Below are 15,270 nucleotides of genomic sequence, written 5' to 3' on the forward strand. Positions count from 1 at the left end.
AATTAATTTAAATCAACATTTTGAGTGTGTCCAAATACTTGTTCACAAAATCAGGATTATCTCCAATTACAGGAGTTATTTTCATATTATTTTTTAACATCTCATCAAAGGTGAAGAAGAATATGGAAGTCTGGGCATTTACGGGGCTGACGACCGTCATAGACTGGTTTAAGTGATCACTTTACACATGTGTAACATTCACCAATTCTACCCATTATTGACAACCACACTACTCAAATTCTTGGAAGTTCTGTATATATGAACCAATTTCTGTATATAGAAACCTTGTTCTTGAATCACTAGAACTTCACTAGAGACATCTATTGGTGAGATGTAAAAAAGCTTTTTTCTAAGCAGAAACTCTTATATTAGTATAAGAGGTTTGAATCCTGGATTATAATCACACACATGAGAAACGCCAGAAAATACCATTTTAATTTTTATTATTAAGCTTATAATTTGACCAGATAATTTATTTACAACATTTTGAGTATGTCCAAATACTTGTTCACCAAATCTGGATTATCTCCAATTACAGGAGTTATTTTCATTTTACACGTGTGTAAAGTGATCACTTAAACCAGCCTATGACGGTCGTCAGCCCCGTAAATGCCCAGACTTCCATATTCTTCTTCATCTTTGATGAGTTGTCAAAAAATAAGATCTAAATCCGTAGGAATTAAATGAGTCCGTTAGAAAATTAAATTTTAAACAGTTCATAATTGCGTCAAATAATGTATGGATTAATTCCAACTGGTTTTTTTGAACGATAAAAAATATTGGATATATTTTTCGAAAAACGGCGTTATTTACATTATTTTATAGTATTTTTGTTAAAATTGTATTTATTAAATTTTGTTCAATAGGGTCGTAAAAATAACAATTTATTTAATTCAACGAACAAGGTTTTTTTCAAAAAACTTTAAACTATTTATTTTTCTAGATGTCTAGATTTGTACGAGTTCTAAGGAACTTGGCTAATTTACACAGGCTTGTATGTAATTCGGAGTGCTCTAATTCCCTTTCTGCTATACGCTATTTCGTATTTTTTTAATTAGTAGTGCTTACTTTTATTTACTGTCGTTGCTCATCTCAAACCATTTTTAGAACCATTGAAAATTACTTTGTCGAGCTTTATACGATTATCTCATTTTATAATTAAAAGTTTTGTATTGTAATATGATGAGGAAAATATGATTAAATATAATCTGAGAGATAAATAAGTCGTTTTTCATATTGGTTTAATTGCGTAAATATAAATTATATCATACAACGAAAGCAAAGCGATAAGGGTCGAATAAATTCCACAGGACTAAATTTCCTCATTATATGATACGTAAATAAAAACATTTTATCTCCCAGAAGTCCAGATCCCCAGGAGTTCTGTAAGAGCCAACGTCAACATTTACTTTATGCCGGTCGTACGACATGTATAACGTTTTGGTGGTTTATTTGATCAGATATCTTTAGAAAAACAAAACATCAAAATTATTCGAGATTCCGCTTTTGTAACTAAATTGACCTTATCAATTTAAAAGCAATCAAAATCTTTCTCATCCTTTGTATTTTTTTAATAAACGTTCATATTGTTCGTTATATTTTCGTCAATTAAGAGAAAATATTTTTATGAGAATAAACATCAATTTGTTTACCCAAATAAATTCGTAAATACATGCTTATCAATTTATTTTATTAGTAGGTATATTAAGAATTAAACATCGTCTTCCACAAGTTTTAGTACTATTTATTATAATTAGAATATATTCGATCGAACAAGTATATTTCTTCTTCATTAAAATATTAAAATTAATTAATAAAAAAAAATCTTAAAATAAAATTGTTCTTACCCTATGATAGATTTGTTAACTTCAAAGGTTAAATCATTTAGTAATATATTACAAAATACTGTATTTCGTATCCGTAAGGTTAGTAAGTTTAGCTTCTGTGCTAAAAGTCCCATATTCAATTCCCAGGAGTGGTGTGATTTTTAACTCCCATACTAATTAATATGAACCTTCATTATAACTTGAGAATAATTTTTACTAGAATTTTATATTACTTTTATCGAAAAATTGTCAAAAAAAAAAATATTTTTAGTGTGCCCAAACCATTGTTTAAAAAGCTTATTTTTTTCCACTTTATTTTTTATTATTATTGACAACTCAATATAAATGAAGAATAATATGGATGTTTGGGTATTTACAGAGGCTACGACCTAAGACTAGTTTAAGTGATCACTTTATAAACGCGTTACATTCACCATTCTTACCATAATTAACCACCGTACCATTAAAATTTCAGAAGCTTTAAAGCAATCATAAAAATAAATACAAATAAATTGAATCAATATTCAAATCAATCCTTCTTTTATAGCATACAGATATTTCACAAAGGTGAAATATCTGTATGCACGTAAAGGAAGGCTCTACTAATTGGAAAAAAAACATACCCAACTCAATCACAGATTATGCGAAAACTAGCCCGGATAATGCGATCACATAAACCAGCCTATGAAATTCGTTAAACTTGTAAATACCCAGATTCAATATTCACTTTTTAATCGATAAAAAAAAAAAAAAAATTTTTGTTAATTTTTTAAATTTGCGATCGTGCGATACGACGCTAATAGAAAATAGGTAAACGTACTTTCGGTTTCTCGTTTGCACACATCACTGAATTCGCCGTTATAAAAGAAGTTTTGGCTTCCCTTTAAAGCCCCTTTGTAGAATGGGATCGCTAGCCTTACATAAAACCTTCATTGAACCTTTACCCTTTGCTGAATTTTGAAAACTAATGACATTAAGAATATTACGTTTACTCTTTGCGAGCAAAGTGGACCCTTAAACCTTCGTTATAATTATTTAAAATCAACTTATTTACATATTCAATTTATTTTGTGCGTTAGAAAACACACAACGCTTGACAATACATTTATTTTAAACCCAGTCACGCGTTTCTGTGACCCAGTCTGGTTGAATGGAAAATAAAGTAATAAGAAAGCAAACAATTATGATATTATATTTGAGTTTTGTATTGACATTTCTAGGTGGACTGCATTTTACATAATAAAATAAAAAATTTACACTTTTTTCACTTTAATTTTATTACAACTGTGACCGGATGAAAACAAATAAAAATGTTTAAAAAACGATGTTGTTTTAATTTATACTTTTATACAAATAAAGTTTTTTTTCAGATTATTTTTTTTAAGAACTGTGACCGGGTTTCGTCAAATATAAATGTTTAAAAAAAATTGTCGATGAACGGTTCCAGATTCACCCAAATATTAAATTTACGTACAGAAATCCATTTCTTAAATGTAATTTGTATTATTATTTTATCACGCTACTTAATTTCATTCGATTTAAACTGAACGCGTCAAAATAAATATATAAAAAAGGATTGTTTTGTTAAAACTAACTAAAAAAATTCTTTCGTAAATTTATTTTACAATTGGCGGGAATCGAACCCGCGACGCCAGCTTCGTAGTCAAGCGTCCACCCAACCACGCCACAGTGGCTGTCATTATTAAGGAGCGATATTCGAGAGCACGCAACTAACTTCTCCCTAGTAACATTTAACTGGATTGAATTTTTGTTTAAAACACCTTTTTGTGTTTTTTTTTCGAAATAAATATATTGAAAAGAATACAGTCATTGAGGTATGGAGTTAAAAAAGAATTCACTTTTTACAATTTTTTATATATTTTTTAAAATTGTATGCGAGGACACGTGTGGCTACTCGGGAAACCAGTCGCGTACTTAAATATATGTTAGCAAGTACCCCCTTAATGAGTTACTTGCAAGGCACTAAGGCTTTTCCGCAGGTAGAATGATAAGACTGGAACGTTAGATATACGTACAAAATATATCACAAATACCTCTCAAACCCATGACATTATTCTCAGTATCGATCGCCTGCCCAACTATGGTTTATTATATTTATTTTATTTTATTTATATTGCAGCGCCTTATATAATTATTAATAATAAATTATTTGTATGACAACGTTTTCTTGACCAGCGATTTTGATAATGCCGGTTTTCTATTTTTCCATTATCATTTTCGGCATTGCGTGTTTCAAATATTAATTGTTAAAATTTTCGTGACAAAGAATCGTGACACGCTAGTATTATGGTAATTTAATTTGATGAATGATTGGCAGTAAGAACAGACATTCGTTATAAATAATCCCCACTTTAATTGTTTTATGGAAAGTTTCTTTCATATTTCCCGTGTCTAAGTTATTTTTCGGAATCCTTAGATAAATTTTATTCTTATTAATTTCCGCGCTTAAATATTTATAACCCTTTTTTATGTCAGATTAACATTTTTTGTCCATCGAAATTCACTTCTTAAATGCTATTACGAAAAAAAAAGACTCCCAGGTAACATATTTGATTTCTAAACTAAAATATATTTTTTAAATACATGTATTTCCATACCAAAAAGTAAACTATCACATCTACAGTATTGGCAAAACTCAAAACAAATCTTCATCCTACTCATATTTCATAATACATTTGAAATTAGGAAGTAACTTTTCTTATTAATTTGAGTTATTTTTACTTTGACACCATGATAGGCAAGGAATAATTACCAAAGTATTTGCGCTTTAGATACATATATACCTACCTAATAACCCCATGCGGTTGAATGAATATAAATAAATAAATATATACATATATATATGTATATATATATATATATATATATATATATATATATATATATATATATATATATATATATATATATATATATATATATATATAAATATATATATATATATATATATATATATATATATATATATATATATATATATATATATATATATATATATATATATATATATATATATATATATATATATATATATATATATATATATATATATATATATATATATATATATATATATATATATATATATATATATATATATATATATATATATATATATATATATATATATATGTATATATTTATATATATATATATATATATATATATATATATATATATATATATATATATATATATATATATATATATGTATAACTCTGCGATATTGGAAATTTTAATCGACCGCTGAGTAATTTAATTTTTAATCGAATTTGATAATAAAAAAGGACAAATTTAAATTTCCTTCTTTATTTCATTCGTTCATCTGGCACGTGTAAGATCTTTATTGTGAAAATTGTATTAATACTTTTTCAGATACTGTTATAAAGGCAAATAGCCAATATTTATTCGGAAACGAGTTTAATAATACCCGATTACACAAAACGAAATAACTCATTTTAACATTACATTAATCATGATTTGACTTCCTGGATTATATACATAAAAATAATTATTTTTTCTATATAATACTACAATTTTAAATATACCGAGGACAATATTAAAGTGTCGAAAGAACATGGAAATTTGAACATCTTTAGATCGTAAGCTCTGAGATGCTTCATCTTTTATCTTATGAAACCAAAAATGCTTCACATCAAGCTGAGACATTTATAAGACGTAAAACTGATAACGATTATTATATTTAAATCAAAATTATTGATTTAAATATAAAAATACATATTTTAAATATTTTTCATACATTAAATATTTAAATTAAAGGCTCAACATCAATATAACCTGACACATACAATCAAAATGTGTTGTTAGAATTTCTTGATAAAACATGAAAAAAGAAAGATATGTTATTTTATAAAATGTAAACGATTAATATTTATTTATTGCGGTTTGATCGCTTAAAATATTAAGTTATACATATTTATTTAAAAAGGAATAACCAGCAAAGTCTCTTTTGTTTGTCAAAGGCCTGTTTGCAGATAGGAATGCAAGGGGATAGGGAAGGTAAATGTGAAAAACACATCAACATACCCAGACCAATTAAAAATAAATCTTATTTGAATTTATTTTGCAATCGACGGGAATCAAACCCAGTTTCTCAGTCGAGTAGACCCTTACCACGTCACGGCACTTGTCTTAACATGTTTATCAAATTATAAAACCTCACATCAATCAATTATACATATTTCCTTTCAAATAATGAGTTAATCATTTCTAATATCAGAATTTAGAATACCTTAAAATGCAAATTCATATAATAATAAATGATATTCCCTTTGAAATGTAATCATATTGATAACCCGATTTTTCAGGCGTTTCATGATACAAATACAATAAGCGGTCACAACACATTCGAGGTTTTTCCATACGCTTTTATTATATAATAAATTCATCGATCTGTTACCTAAACGAGATACACGGTGGACTTGGCAAATTTTTGAACAAACATATAACTTAGAGGTTTTTTATTTGCATGACGTTTCATTTTCATGATTGATGAAGTTTTTCCATAAAGCATATTTTGTACACACAACTATTCGACTCTTTAAGTTGATAAATTCAGCGCTTAATGGATTCCGGTCAAGAAAAAGTATTTAAGCTCAATAGTTGAAAATATTTTATGATTTCTATTCTATCCGTCCTTCCACGTTTGAATGATATGCAAATTACGTGACTTACAAATCTATCAAATATATATTTACACAAATAGGGAACGGTCATTTGGCAAAATTTAACAGATTTTATAGAATGTTGTCAACCCCACGTAGATATTTTGAGTTCAATTTTGTTAAATACGCAAAATTGTATTATTTACGTTTTACTTTGTAAAAATATTTGTGGAAAAATATTCAAAACATTTTAAATAATTGATTAAGAATATCCATTAATGCAGGTCGAGGTTAATGCATAGTAATCGTACCTAGTAAAATAATTGTGATTGCATGTCATTAAACATTACAATACGATGCGTGTCCCCGTTTACCGTAAGTGGGTGCTATTTTGTTTCCTTGAGAAAGGCTACTACGGTAAAGCAGCATGAAAGTATTCATAATAACCAGAACTTTTTTACATTAAAAGAATTATTTTCAAATTCCATTGATATAAAAAATAAATCGATAAAATATGGTTCGCGACTTTGATGGGTTAGGAAAAAGAAGGATAATATGCATAAATGAGATAATATCGGTATTAAAATATTACTTGCATTTTTATAACTATAATATTTTTTACTCCCAAAATTTTAAATTAATTTAAATCAACATTTTGAGTGTGTCCAAATACTTGTTCACAAAATCAGGATTATCTCCAATTACAGGAGTTATTTTCATATTATTTTTTAACATCTCATCAAAGGTGAAGAAGAATATGGAAGTCTGGGCATTTACGGGGCTGACGACCGTCATAGACTGGTTTAAGTGATCACTTTACACATGTGTAACATTCACCAATTCTACCCATTATTGACAACCACACTACTCAAATTCTTGGAAGTTCTGTATATATGAACCAATTTCTGTATATAGAAACCTTGTTCTTGAATCACTAGAACTTCACTAGAGACATCTATTGGTGAGATGTAAAAAAGCTTTTTTCTAAGCAGAAACTCTTATATTAGTATAAGAGGTTTGAATCCTGGATTATAATCACACACATGAGAAACGCCAGAAAATACCATTTTAATTTTTATTATTAAGCTTATAATTTGACCAGATAATTTATTTACAACATTTTGAGTATGTCCAAATACTTGTTCACCAAATCTGGATTATCTCCAATTACAGGAGTTATTTTCATTTTACACGTGTGTAAAGTGATCACTTAAACCAGCCTATGACGGTCGTCAGCCCCGTAAATGCCCAGACTTCCATATTCTTCTTCATCTTTGATGAGTTGTCAAAAAATAAGATCTAAATCCGTAGGAATTAAATGAGTCCGTTAGAAAATTAAATTTTAAACAGTTCATAATTGCGTCAAATAATGTATGGATTAATTCCAACTGGTTTTTTTGAACGATAAAAAATATTGGATATATTTTTCGAAAAACGGCGTTATTTACATTATTTTATAGTATTTTTGTTAAAATTGTATTTATTAAATTTTGTTCAATAGGGTCGTAAAAATAACAATTTATTTAATTCAACGAACAAGGTTTTTTTCAAAAAACTTTAAACTATTTATTTTTCTAGATGTCTAGATTTGTACGAGTTCTAAGGAACTTGGCTAATTTACACAGGCTTGTATGTAATTCGGAGTGCTCTAATTCCCTTTCTGCTATACGCTATTTCGTATTTTTTTAATTAGTAGTGCTTACTTTTATTTACTGTCGTTGCTCATCTCAAACCATTTTTAGAACCATTGAAAATTACTTTGTCGAGCTTTATACGATTATCTCATTTTATAATTAAAAGTTTTGTATTGTAATATGATGAGGAAAATATGATTAAATATAATCTGAGAGATAAATAAGTCGTTTTTCATATTGGTTTAATTGCGTAAATATAAATTATATCATACAACGAAAGCAAAGCGATAAGGGTCGAATAAATTCCACAGGACTAAATTTCCTCATTATATGATACGTAAATAAAAACATTTTATCTCCCAGAAGTCCAGATCCCCAGGAGTTCTGTAAGAGCCAACGTCAACATTTACTTTATGCCGGTCGTACGACATGTATAACGTTTTGGTGGTTTATTTGATCAGATATCTTTAGAAAAACAAAACATCAAAATTATTCGAGATTCCGCTTTTGTAACTAAATTGACCTTATCAATTTAAAAGCAATCAAAATCTTTCTCATCCTTTGTATTTTTTTAATAAACGTTCATATTGTTCGTTATATTTTCGTCAATTAAGAGAAAATATTTTTATGAGAATAAACATCAATTTGTTTACCCAAATAAATTCGTAAATACATGCTTATCAATTTATTTTATTAGTAGGTATATTAAGAATTAAACATCGTCTTCCACAAGTTTTAGTACTATTTATTATAATTAGAATATATTCGATCGAACAAGTATATTTCTTCTTCATTAAAATATTAAAATTAATTAATAAAAAAAAATCTTAAAATAAAATTGTTCTTACCCTATGATAGATTTGTTAACTTCAAAGGTTAAATCATTTAGTAATATATTACAAAATACTGTATTTCGTATCCGTAAGGTTAGTAAGTTTAGCTTCTGTGCTAAAAGTCCCATATTCAATTCCCAGGAGTGGTGTGATTTTTAACTCCCATACTAATTAATATGAACCTTCATTATAACTTGAGAATAATTTTTACTAGAATTTTATATTACTTTTATCGAAAAATTGTCAAAAAAAAAAATATTTTTAGTGTGCCCAAACCATTGTTTAAAAAGCTTATTTTTTTCCACTTTATTTTTTATTATTATTGACAACTCAATATAAATGAAGAATAATATGGATGTTTGGGTATTTACAGAGGCTACGACCTAAGACTAGTTTAAGTGATCACTTTATAAACGCGTTACATTCACCATTCTTACCATAATTAACCACCGTACCATTAAAATTTCAGAAGCTTTAAAGCAATCATAAAAATAAATACAAATAAATTGAATCAATATTCAAATCAATCCTTCTTTTATAGCATACAGATATTTCACAAAGGTGAAATATCTGTATGCACGTAAAGGAAGGCTCTACTAATTGGAAAAAAAACATACCCAACTCAATCACAGATTATGCGAAAACTAGCCCGGATAATGCGATCACATAAACCAGCCTATGAAATTCGTTAAACTTGTAAATACCCAGATTCAATATTCACTTTTTAATCGATAAAAAAAAAAAAAAAATTTTTGTTAATTTTTTAAATTTGCGATCGTGCGATACGACGCTAATAGAAAATAGGTAAACGTACTTTCGGTTTCTCGTTTGCACACATCACTGAATTCGCCGTTATAAAAGAAGTTTTGGCTTCCCTTTAAAGCCCCTTTGTAGAATGGGATCGCTAGCCTTACATAAAACCTTCATTGAACCTTTACCCTTTGCTGAATTTTGAAAACTAATGACATTAAGAATATTACGTTTACTCTTTGCGAGCAAAGTGGACCCTTAAACCTTCGTTATAATTATTTAAAATCAACTTATTTACATATTCAATTTATTTTGTGCGTTAGAAAACACACAACGCTTGACAATACATTTATTTTAAACCCAGTCACGCGTTTCTGTGACCCAGTCTGGTTGAATGGAAAATAAAGTAATAAGAAAGCAAACAATTATGATATTATATTTGAGTTTTGTATTGACATTTCTAGGTGGACTGCATTTTACATAATAAAATAAAAAATTTACACTTTTTTCACTTTAATTTTATTACAACTGTGACCGGATGAAAACAAATAAAAATGTTTAAAAAACGATGTTGTTTTAATTTATACTTTTATACAAATAAAGTTTTTTTTCAGATTATTTTTTTTAAGAACTGTGACCGGGTTTCGTCAAATATAAATGTTTAAAAAAAATTGTCGATGAACGGTTCCAGATTCACCCAAATATTAAATTTACGTACAGAAATCCATTTCTTAAATGTAATTTGTATTATTATTTTATCACGCTACTTAATTTCATTCGATTTAAACTGAACGCGTCAAAATAAATATATAAAAAAGGATTGTTTTGTTAAAACTAACTAAAAAAATTCTTTCGTAAATTTATTTTACAATTGGCGGGAATCGAACCCGCGACGCCAGCTTCGTAGTCAAGCGTCCACCCAACCACGCCACAGTGGCTGTCATTATTAAGGAGCGATATTCGAGAGCACGCAACTAACTTCTCCCTAGTAACATTTAACTGGATTGAATTTTTGTTTAAAACACCTTTTTGTGTTTTTTTTTCGAAATAAATATATTGAAAAGAATACAGTCATTGAGGTATGGAGTTAAAAAAGAATTCACTTTTTACAATTTTTTATATATTTTTTAAAATTGTATGCGAGGACACGTGTGGCTACTCGGGAAACCAGTCGCGTACTTAAATATATGTTAGCAAGTACCCCCTTAATGAGTTACTTGCAAGGCACTAAGGCTTTTCCGCAGGTAGAATGATAAGACTGGAACGTTAGATATACGTACAAAATATATCACAAATACCTCTCAAACCCATGACATTATTCTCAGTATCGATCGATCGCCTGCCCAACTATGGTTTATTATATTTATTTTATTTTATTTATATTGCAGCGCCTTATATAATTATTAATAATAAATTATTTGTATGACAACGTTTTCTTGACCAGCGATTTTGATAATGCCGGTTTTCTATTTTTCCATTATCATTTTCGGCATTGCGTGTTTCAAATATTAATTGTTAAAATTTTCGTGACAAAGAATCGTGACACGCTAGTATTATGGTAATTTAATTTGATGAATGATTGGCAGTAAGAACAGACATTCGTTATAAATAATCCCCACTTTAATTGTTTTATGGAAAGTTTCTTTCATATTTCCCGTGTCTAAGTTATTTTTCGGAATCCTTAGATAAATTTTATTCTTATTAATTTCCGCGCTTAAATATTTATAACCCTTTTTTATGTCAGATTAACATTTTTTGTCCATCGAAATTCACTTCTTAAATGCTATTACGAAAAAAAAAGACTCCCAGGTAACAGGTAACATATTTGATTTCTAAACTAAAATATATTTTTTAAATACATGTATTTCCATACCAAAAAGTAAACTATCACATCTACAGTATTGGCAAAACTCAAAACAAATCTTCATCCTACTCATATTTCATAATACATTTGAAATTAGGAAGTAACTTTTCTTATTAATTTGAGTTATTTTTACTTTGACACCATGATAGGCAAGGAATAATTACCAAAGTATTTGCGCTTTAGATACATATATACCTACCTAATAACCCCATGCGGTTGAATGAATATAAATAAATAAATATATACATATATATATGTATATATATATATATATATATATATATATAAATATATATATATATATATATATATATATATATATATATATATATATATATATATATATATATATATATATATATATATATATATATATATATATATATATATATATATATATATATATATATATATATATATATATATATATATATATATATATATATATATATATATATATATATATATATATATATATATATATATATATATATATATATATATATATGTATATATTTATATATATATATATATATATATTATATATATATATATATATATATATATATATATATATATATATATATATATATATATATATATATATATATATATATATATATATATATATATATATATATATATATATATATATATATATATATATACAAACATGGTGTGGGCGGTGTATTGTATTGTAAAAAAATCTTAGGTACTTTTACTCTAAAGATATTTTCTTAGATACACATATTTTCTAAAACATTTTACTGTTTACTTCGCAACTCTATAACCAATTATTATACCATCAGTATTCTTAATAATAAACACAAATAACTACCTACATAAAAAATCGTATAAAACTACAATTATTGATTTTTATGAACTCCATAAAAGTATAAATACAAAACCCTTTACAAATATACCAACAGAAAACTATCCAAATGAAAATATTCATTTTAAATAATCAAAAATACCTGGGTCTACACTCTAACATCAAAGAGTAATATGTATCTTCCCTGATATCTACTTTGCGCGTGGAAATCATTGTACGACTTTACTTACTCACCAAATGTACCGTCGCAATAATATTTTGTCGAGACAGAAAAGGGTTGGCAGTCGACGGAGGAATCTCAAGACAGTTTTTGGATTCCATTTGTTCCAAATAGAAAGCAGACGTGGATTTAGTAAGTAAATTGGGTGAGTTACTCGTCTCGCAATATCACGAACGATATATGGTTCCGAGTAATGCTCTGTAGCTCTTCGGTGGCTGGGTAATTCATCTTGGGTTCGACCAGTTATCCAAGTTGTGAGTAAAACTCAAAGATAAATGTTAACGACCTTCACGAAACCCTAGAGGTTGATGCTATATTACAAGCGATTGGCATTCTCACAATGCATTTCGGAAAAATCCATCTTATTTATGCTTTAATTCCTTTATCTTATTTAGTTTTGTTTTTTGTTAAATAACTTTTTTATTGATATTTTTGGTAAATAAAACAATAATTCACCATTCGTTTAAACTGTTCAACTTTTAAAATCTGTAGAAAAAATATTTTCCACCAATTTCTGTCATATTGTTATATTTGCTACTAATAAATGACATTCATTACAAATTGGCTAGCATAATTCAGTTTTCTTCCATGGTGTATATTTGGCTACCGTACTGGAGGTCCCGGGATTGATTTTCAGAGGGATCGACATAAATACGATAGATTTTTCTCTCCAAAATTTATTTTATATCATCCTGGACTGGTATCGGAAGCGCGGGACTAGTTAAAGAACTAGATAATACTGCATCGACGAGATGCAGTACTTTATTTGCCATTGAGCGCAGATAAGGATCAAAAGAAGAAGAATGCAGTCAAAAACAATTTGCATATTTGAATTGACATCCAAAGTGAGGTCTTTAGTTTTTCACCCAATAAAATCAAATTCATCTTTTAAATTATTATCATCAATACACATTTTACTAATAGCACTTTAATAAAATAGCGTACATTTCATTAAGATATGCGTCAGGCGTCAGTAGAAGCTTAATTGCGAAACTTGCAGGTCTGATTTGTGACAAATGTAAACTTGAATTCATGTAACCAGTTTTTATGTCCTTTTTATATTTTCAACACATGAAAATAATCGCTGGTATTGGCTTTAAAAAAGTATATTTCATGTGATTCATTAAACTGCTTTAGAGACTTGAACCAATAAAGGCAGTTATGCATAAAATACTTTGATCGAACGTTACAATGTTTTCGATTGATAATTACTTAATAGCTACATATCGAAAGAAAAATGGCGAAAACGCCATTTATACCATTCAAAGGGGCAACGATTTTCGGCAACCTAAAACTTTTATTAAAAAAATTTAAATGTAACGCGTTATCAGACTAGGATTATATAACATCACATAACTTTAATTTGATTTATTTTAGTCTCTTATTAAACATTTAACATTTAAAAAAAAAAAATTTTTGGAAAAAAAATAAAGCTTAATACCTAAACTGTATAATTATTTTAATGAAACTTCACCCTTTTTTATAAAATTTACTTAACGCTTTCGTGCTATCCTATTCTATTAACTTCTTTATATCCACACACAACTGAAAAACTAATTTTACCTACGGAGAAAAATAATGAGTTTTACAAAAAAGTCAAACAGAAATGAAAAATTAATTAACTGTATTTTTTATGTAATAATATTTGAAAGTAAATATCGGACAGTACAATCACGAAAAATGACAATTTTTATAATGACCAATTGTATTCATGATTCATGCGAGAAATTAATATGTTTTGTTAATTTATTTCAAATTATTTTTCAATAAAAGTTTTTGATTTTTATTAAATATGCTGGTAGTACTTACATTTTTCGTTTTTACTGAGTGAAACACGGAAAAATCACATAGTTTTTAAATTCACAAAGTTCTTCAACAAGTCTCACATATTTGACCATAACTTTGTTTATTCGCCACTGACATACAAATACTTGATGATTTGTCACCAAAACAAACGCATATCTTCTTTAAATGTTTATTCTTTCTTTCTCAATTCACAAAACGAACAAATGCTTTTCCTATCTAACTTTCACATATGCACACTTCCTTTGAACAAAGCAATCCATCGGTATTCTATGATTTTTAAAACATCTTTTATTTTATCCACATATTTTTTTGACAGTTTAAAATTGATAAGGTTTCGAATGAACGCTACCTCGACGACTTCACCCGGGCGCAACTCGAAGCTAACTGGTTTCGCCGCCTTATTGGGGTGTCCGGGCCGAACACTTCCGATGGGCGTCGGAAACACCCGAGCCAGCTTCCCTTTGCTGACGTAATTTCTCTCACTGCTTCCTTCTTGAAGGCACCGTCCATATTAAAATAGAAAATTTAATGAGGCTCTTCGTCAAAATGGATAAAAGAGCGTTCGACATCTGAACACGATAGAATTCTTAAAGGTATTTTTTTATTTGATTGCGTAATTTATAGCTCGGTGATTATATTTTTCTGTACACTTTGAAGGATGTATTTTTAATGTCAACTTTTCTCGAATTTTTTTTTACTTCAGTTTCTTTATGATGTGTTTGTCGGGTGTATAAGTGTATATAGGGGCGGTTTAACATTACACCCGGCAGTAAAGTATCGAACTGTCCCGTGGCAATTGGTTTTCGAATGTTCTGTGACATTTACATCCGTTTGTTTTGTATTTTACTAGAGCGTAAAA

General features: G+C 27.8%; 1 protein-coding gene across 1 annotated transcript in view; it reads right to left on the reverse strand.

The window, feature by feature from the left end:
- LOC148311769 (limbic system-associated membrane protein-like) overlaps positions 1 to 14,768 on the reverse strand; it is a 74,608-nt gene extending 59,840 nt beyond the window's left edge. The window contains exon 1 of the mRNA XM_088278443.1: positions 14,415 to 14,768. Coding sequence (XP_088134569.1) covers positions 14,415 to 14,416 — 2 coding nt within the window. The 5' untranslated portion in view covers positions 14,417 to 14,768. The remainder of the gene's footprint in view (positions 1 to 14,414) is intronic.
- Positions 14,769 to 15,270: the final 502 nt, after the last annotated feature.

This window comes from Brachycentrus maculatus, unplaced genomic scaffold (assembly GCF_059751285.1).
Source record: "Brachycentrus maculatus isolate JH-2025_06_01 unplaced genomic scaffold, ASM5975128v1 h1tg000057l, whole genome shotgun sequence".
Lineage (NCBI taxonomy): Eukaryota > Metazoa > Arthropoda > Insecta > Trichoptera > Brachycentridae > Brachycentrus > Brachycentrus maculatus.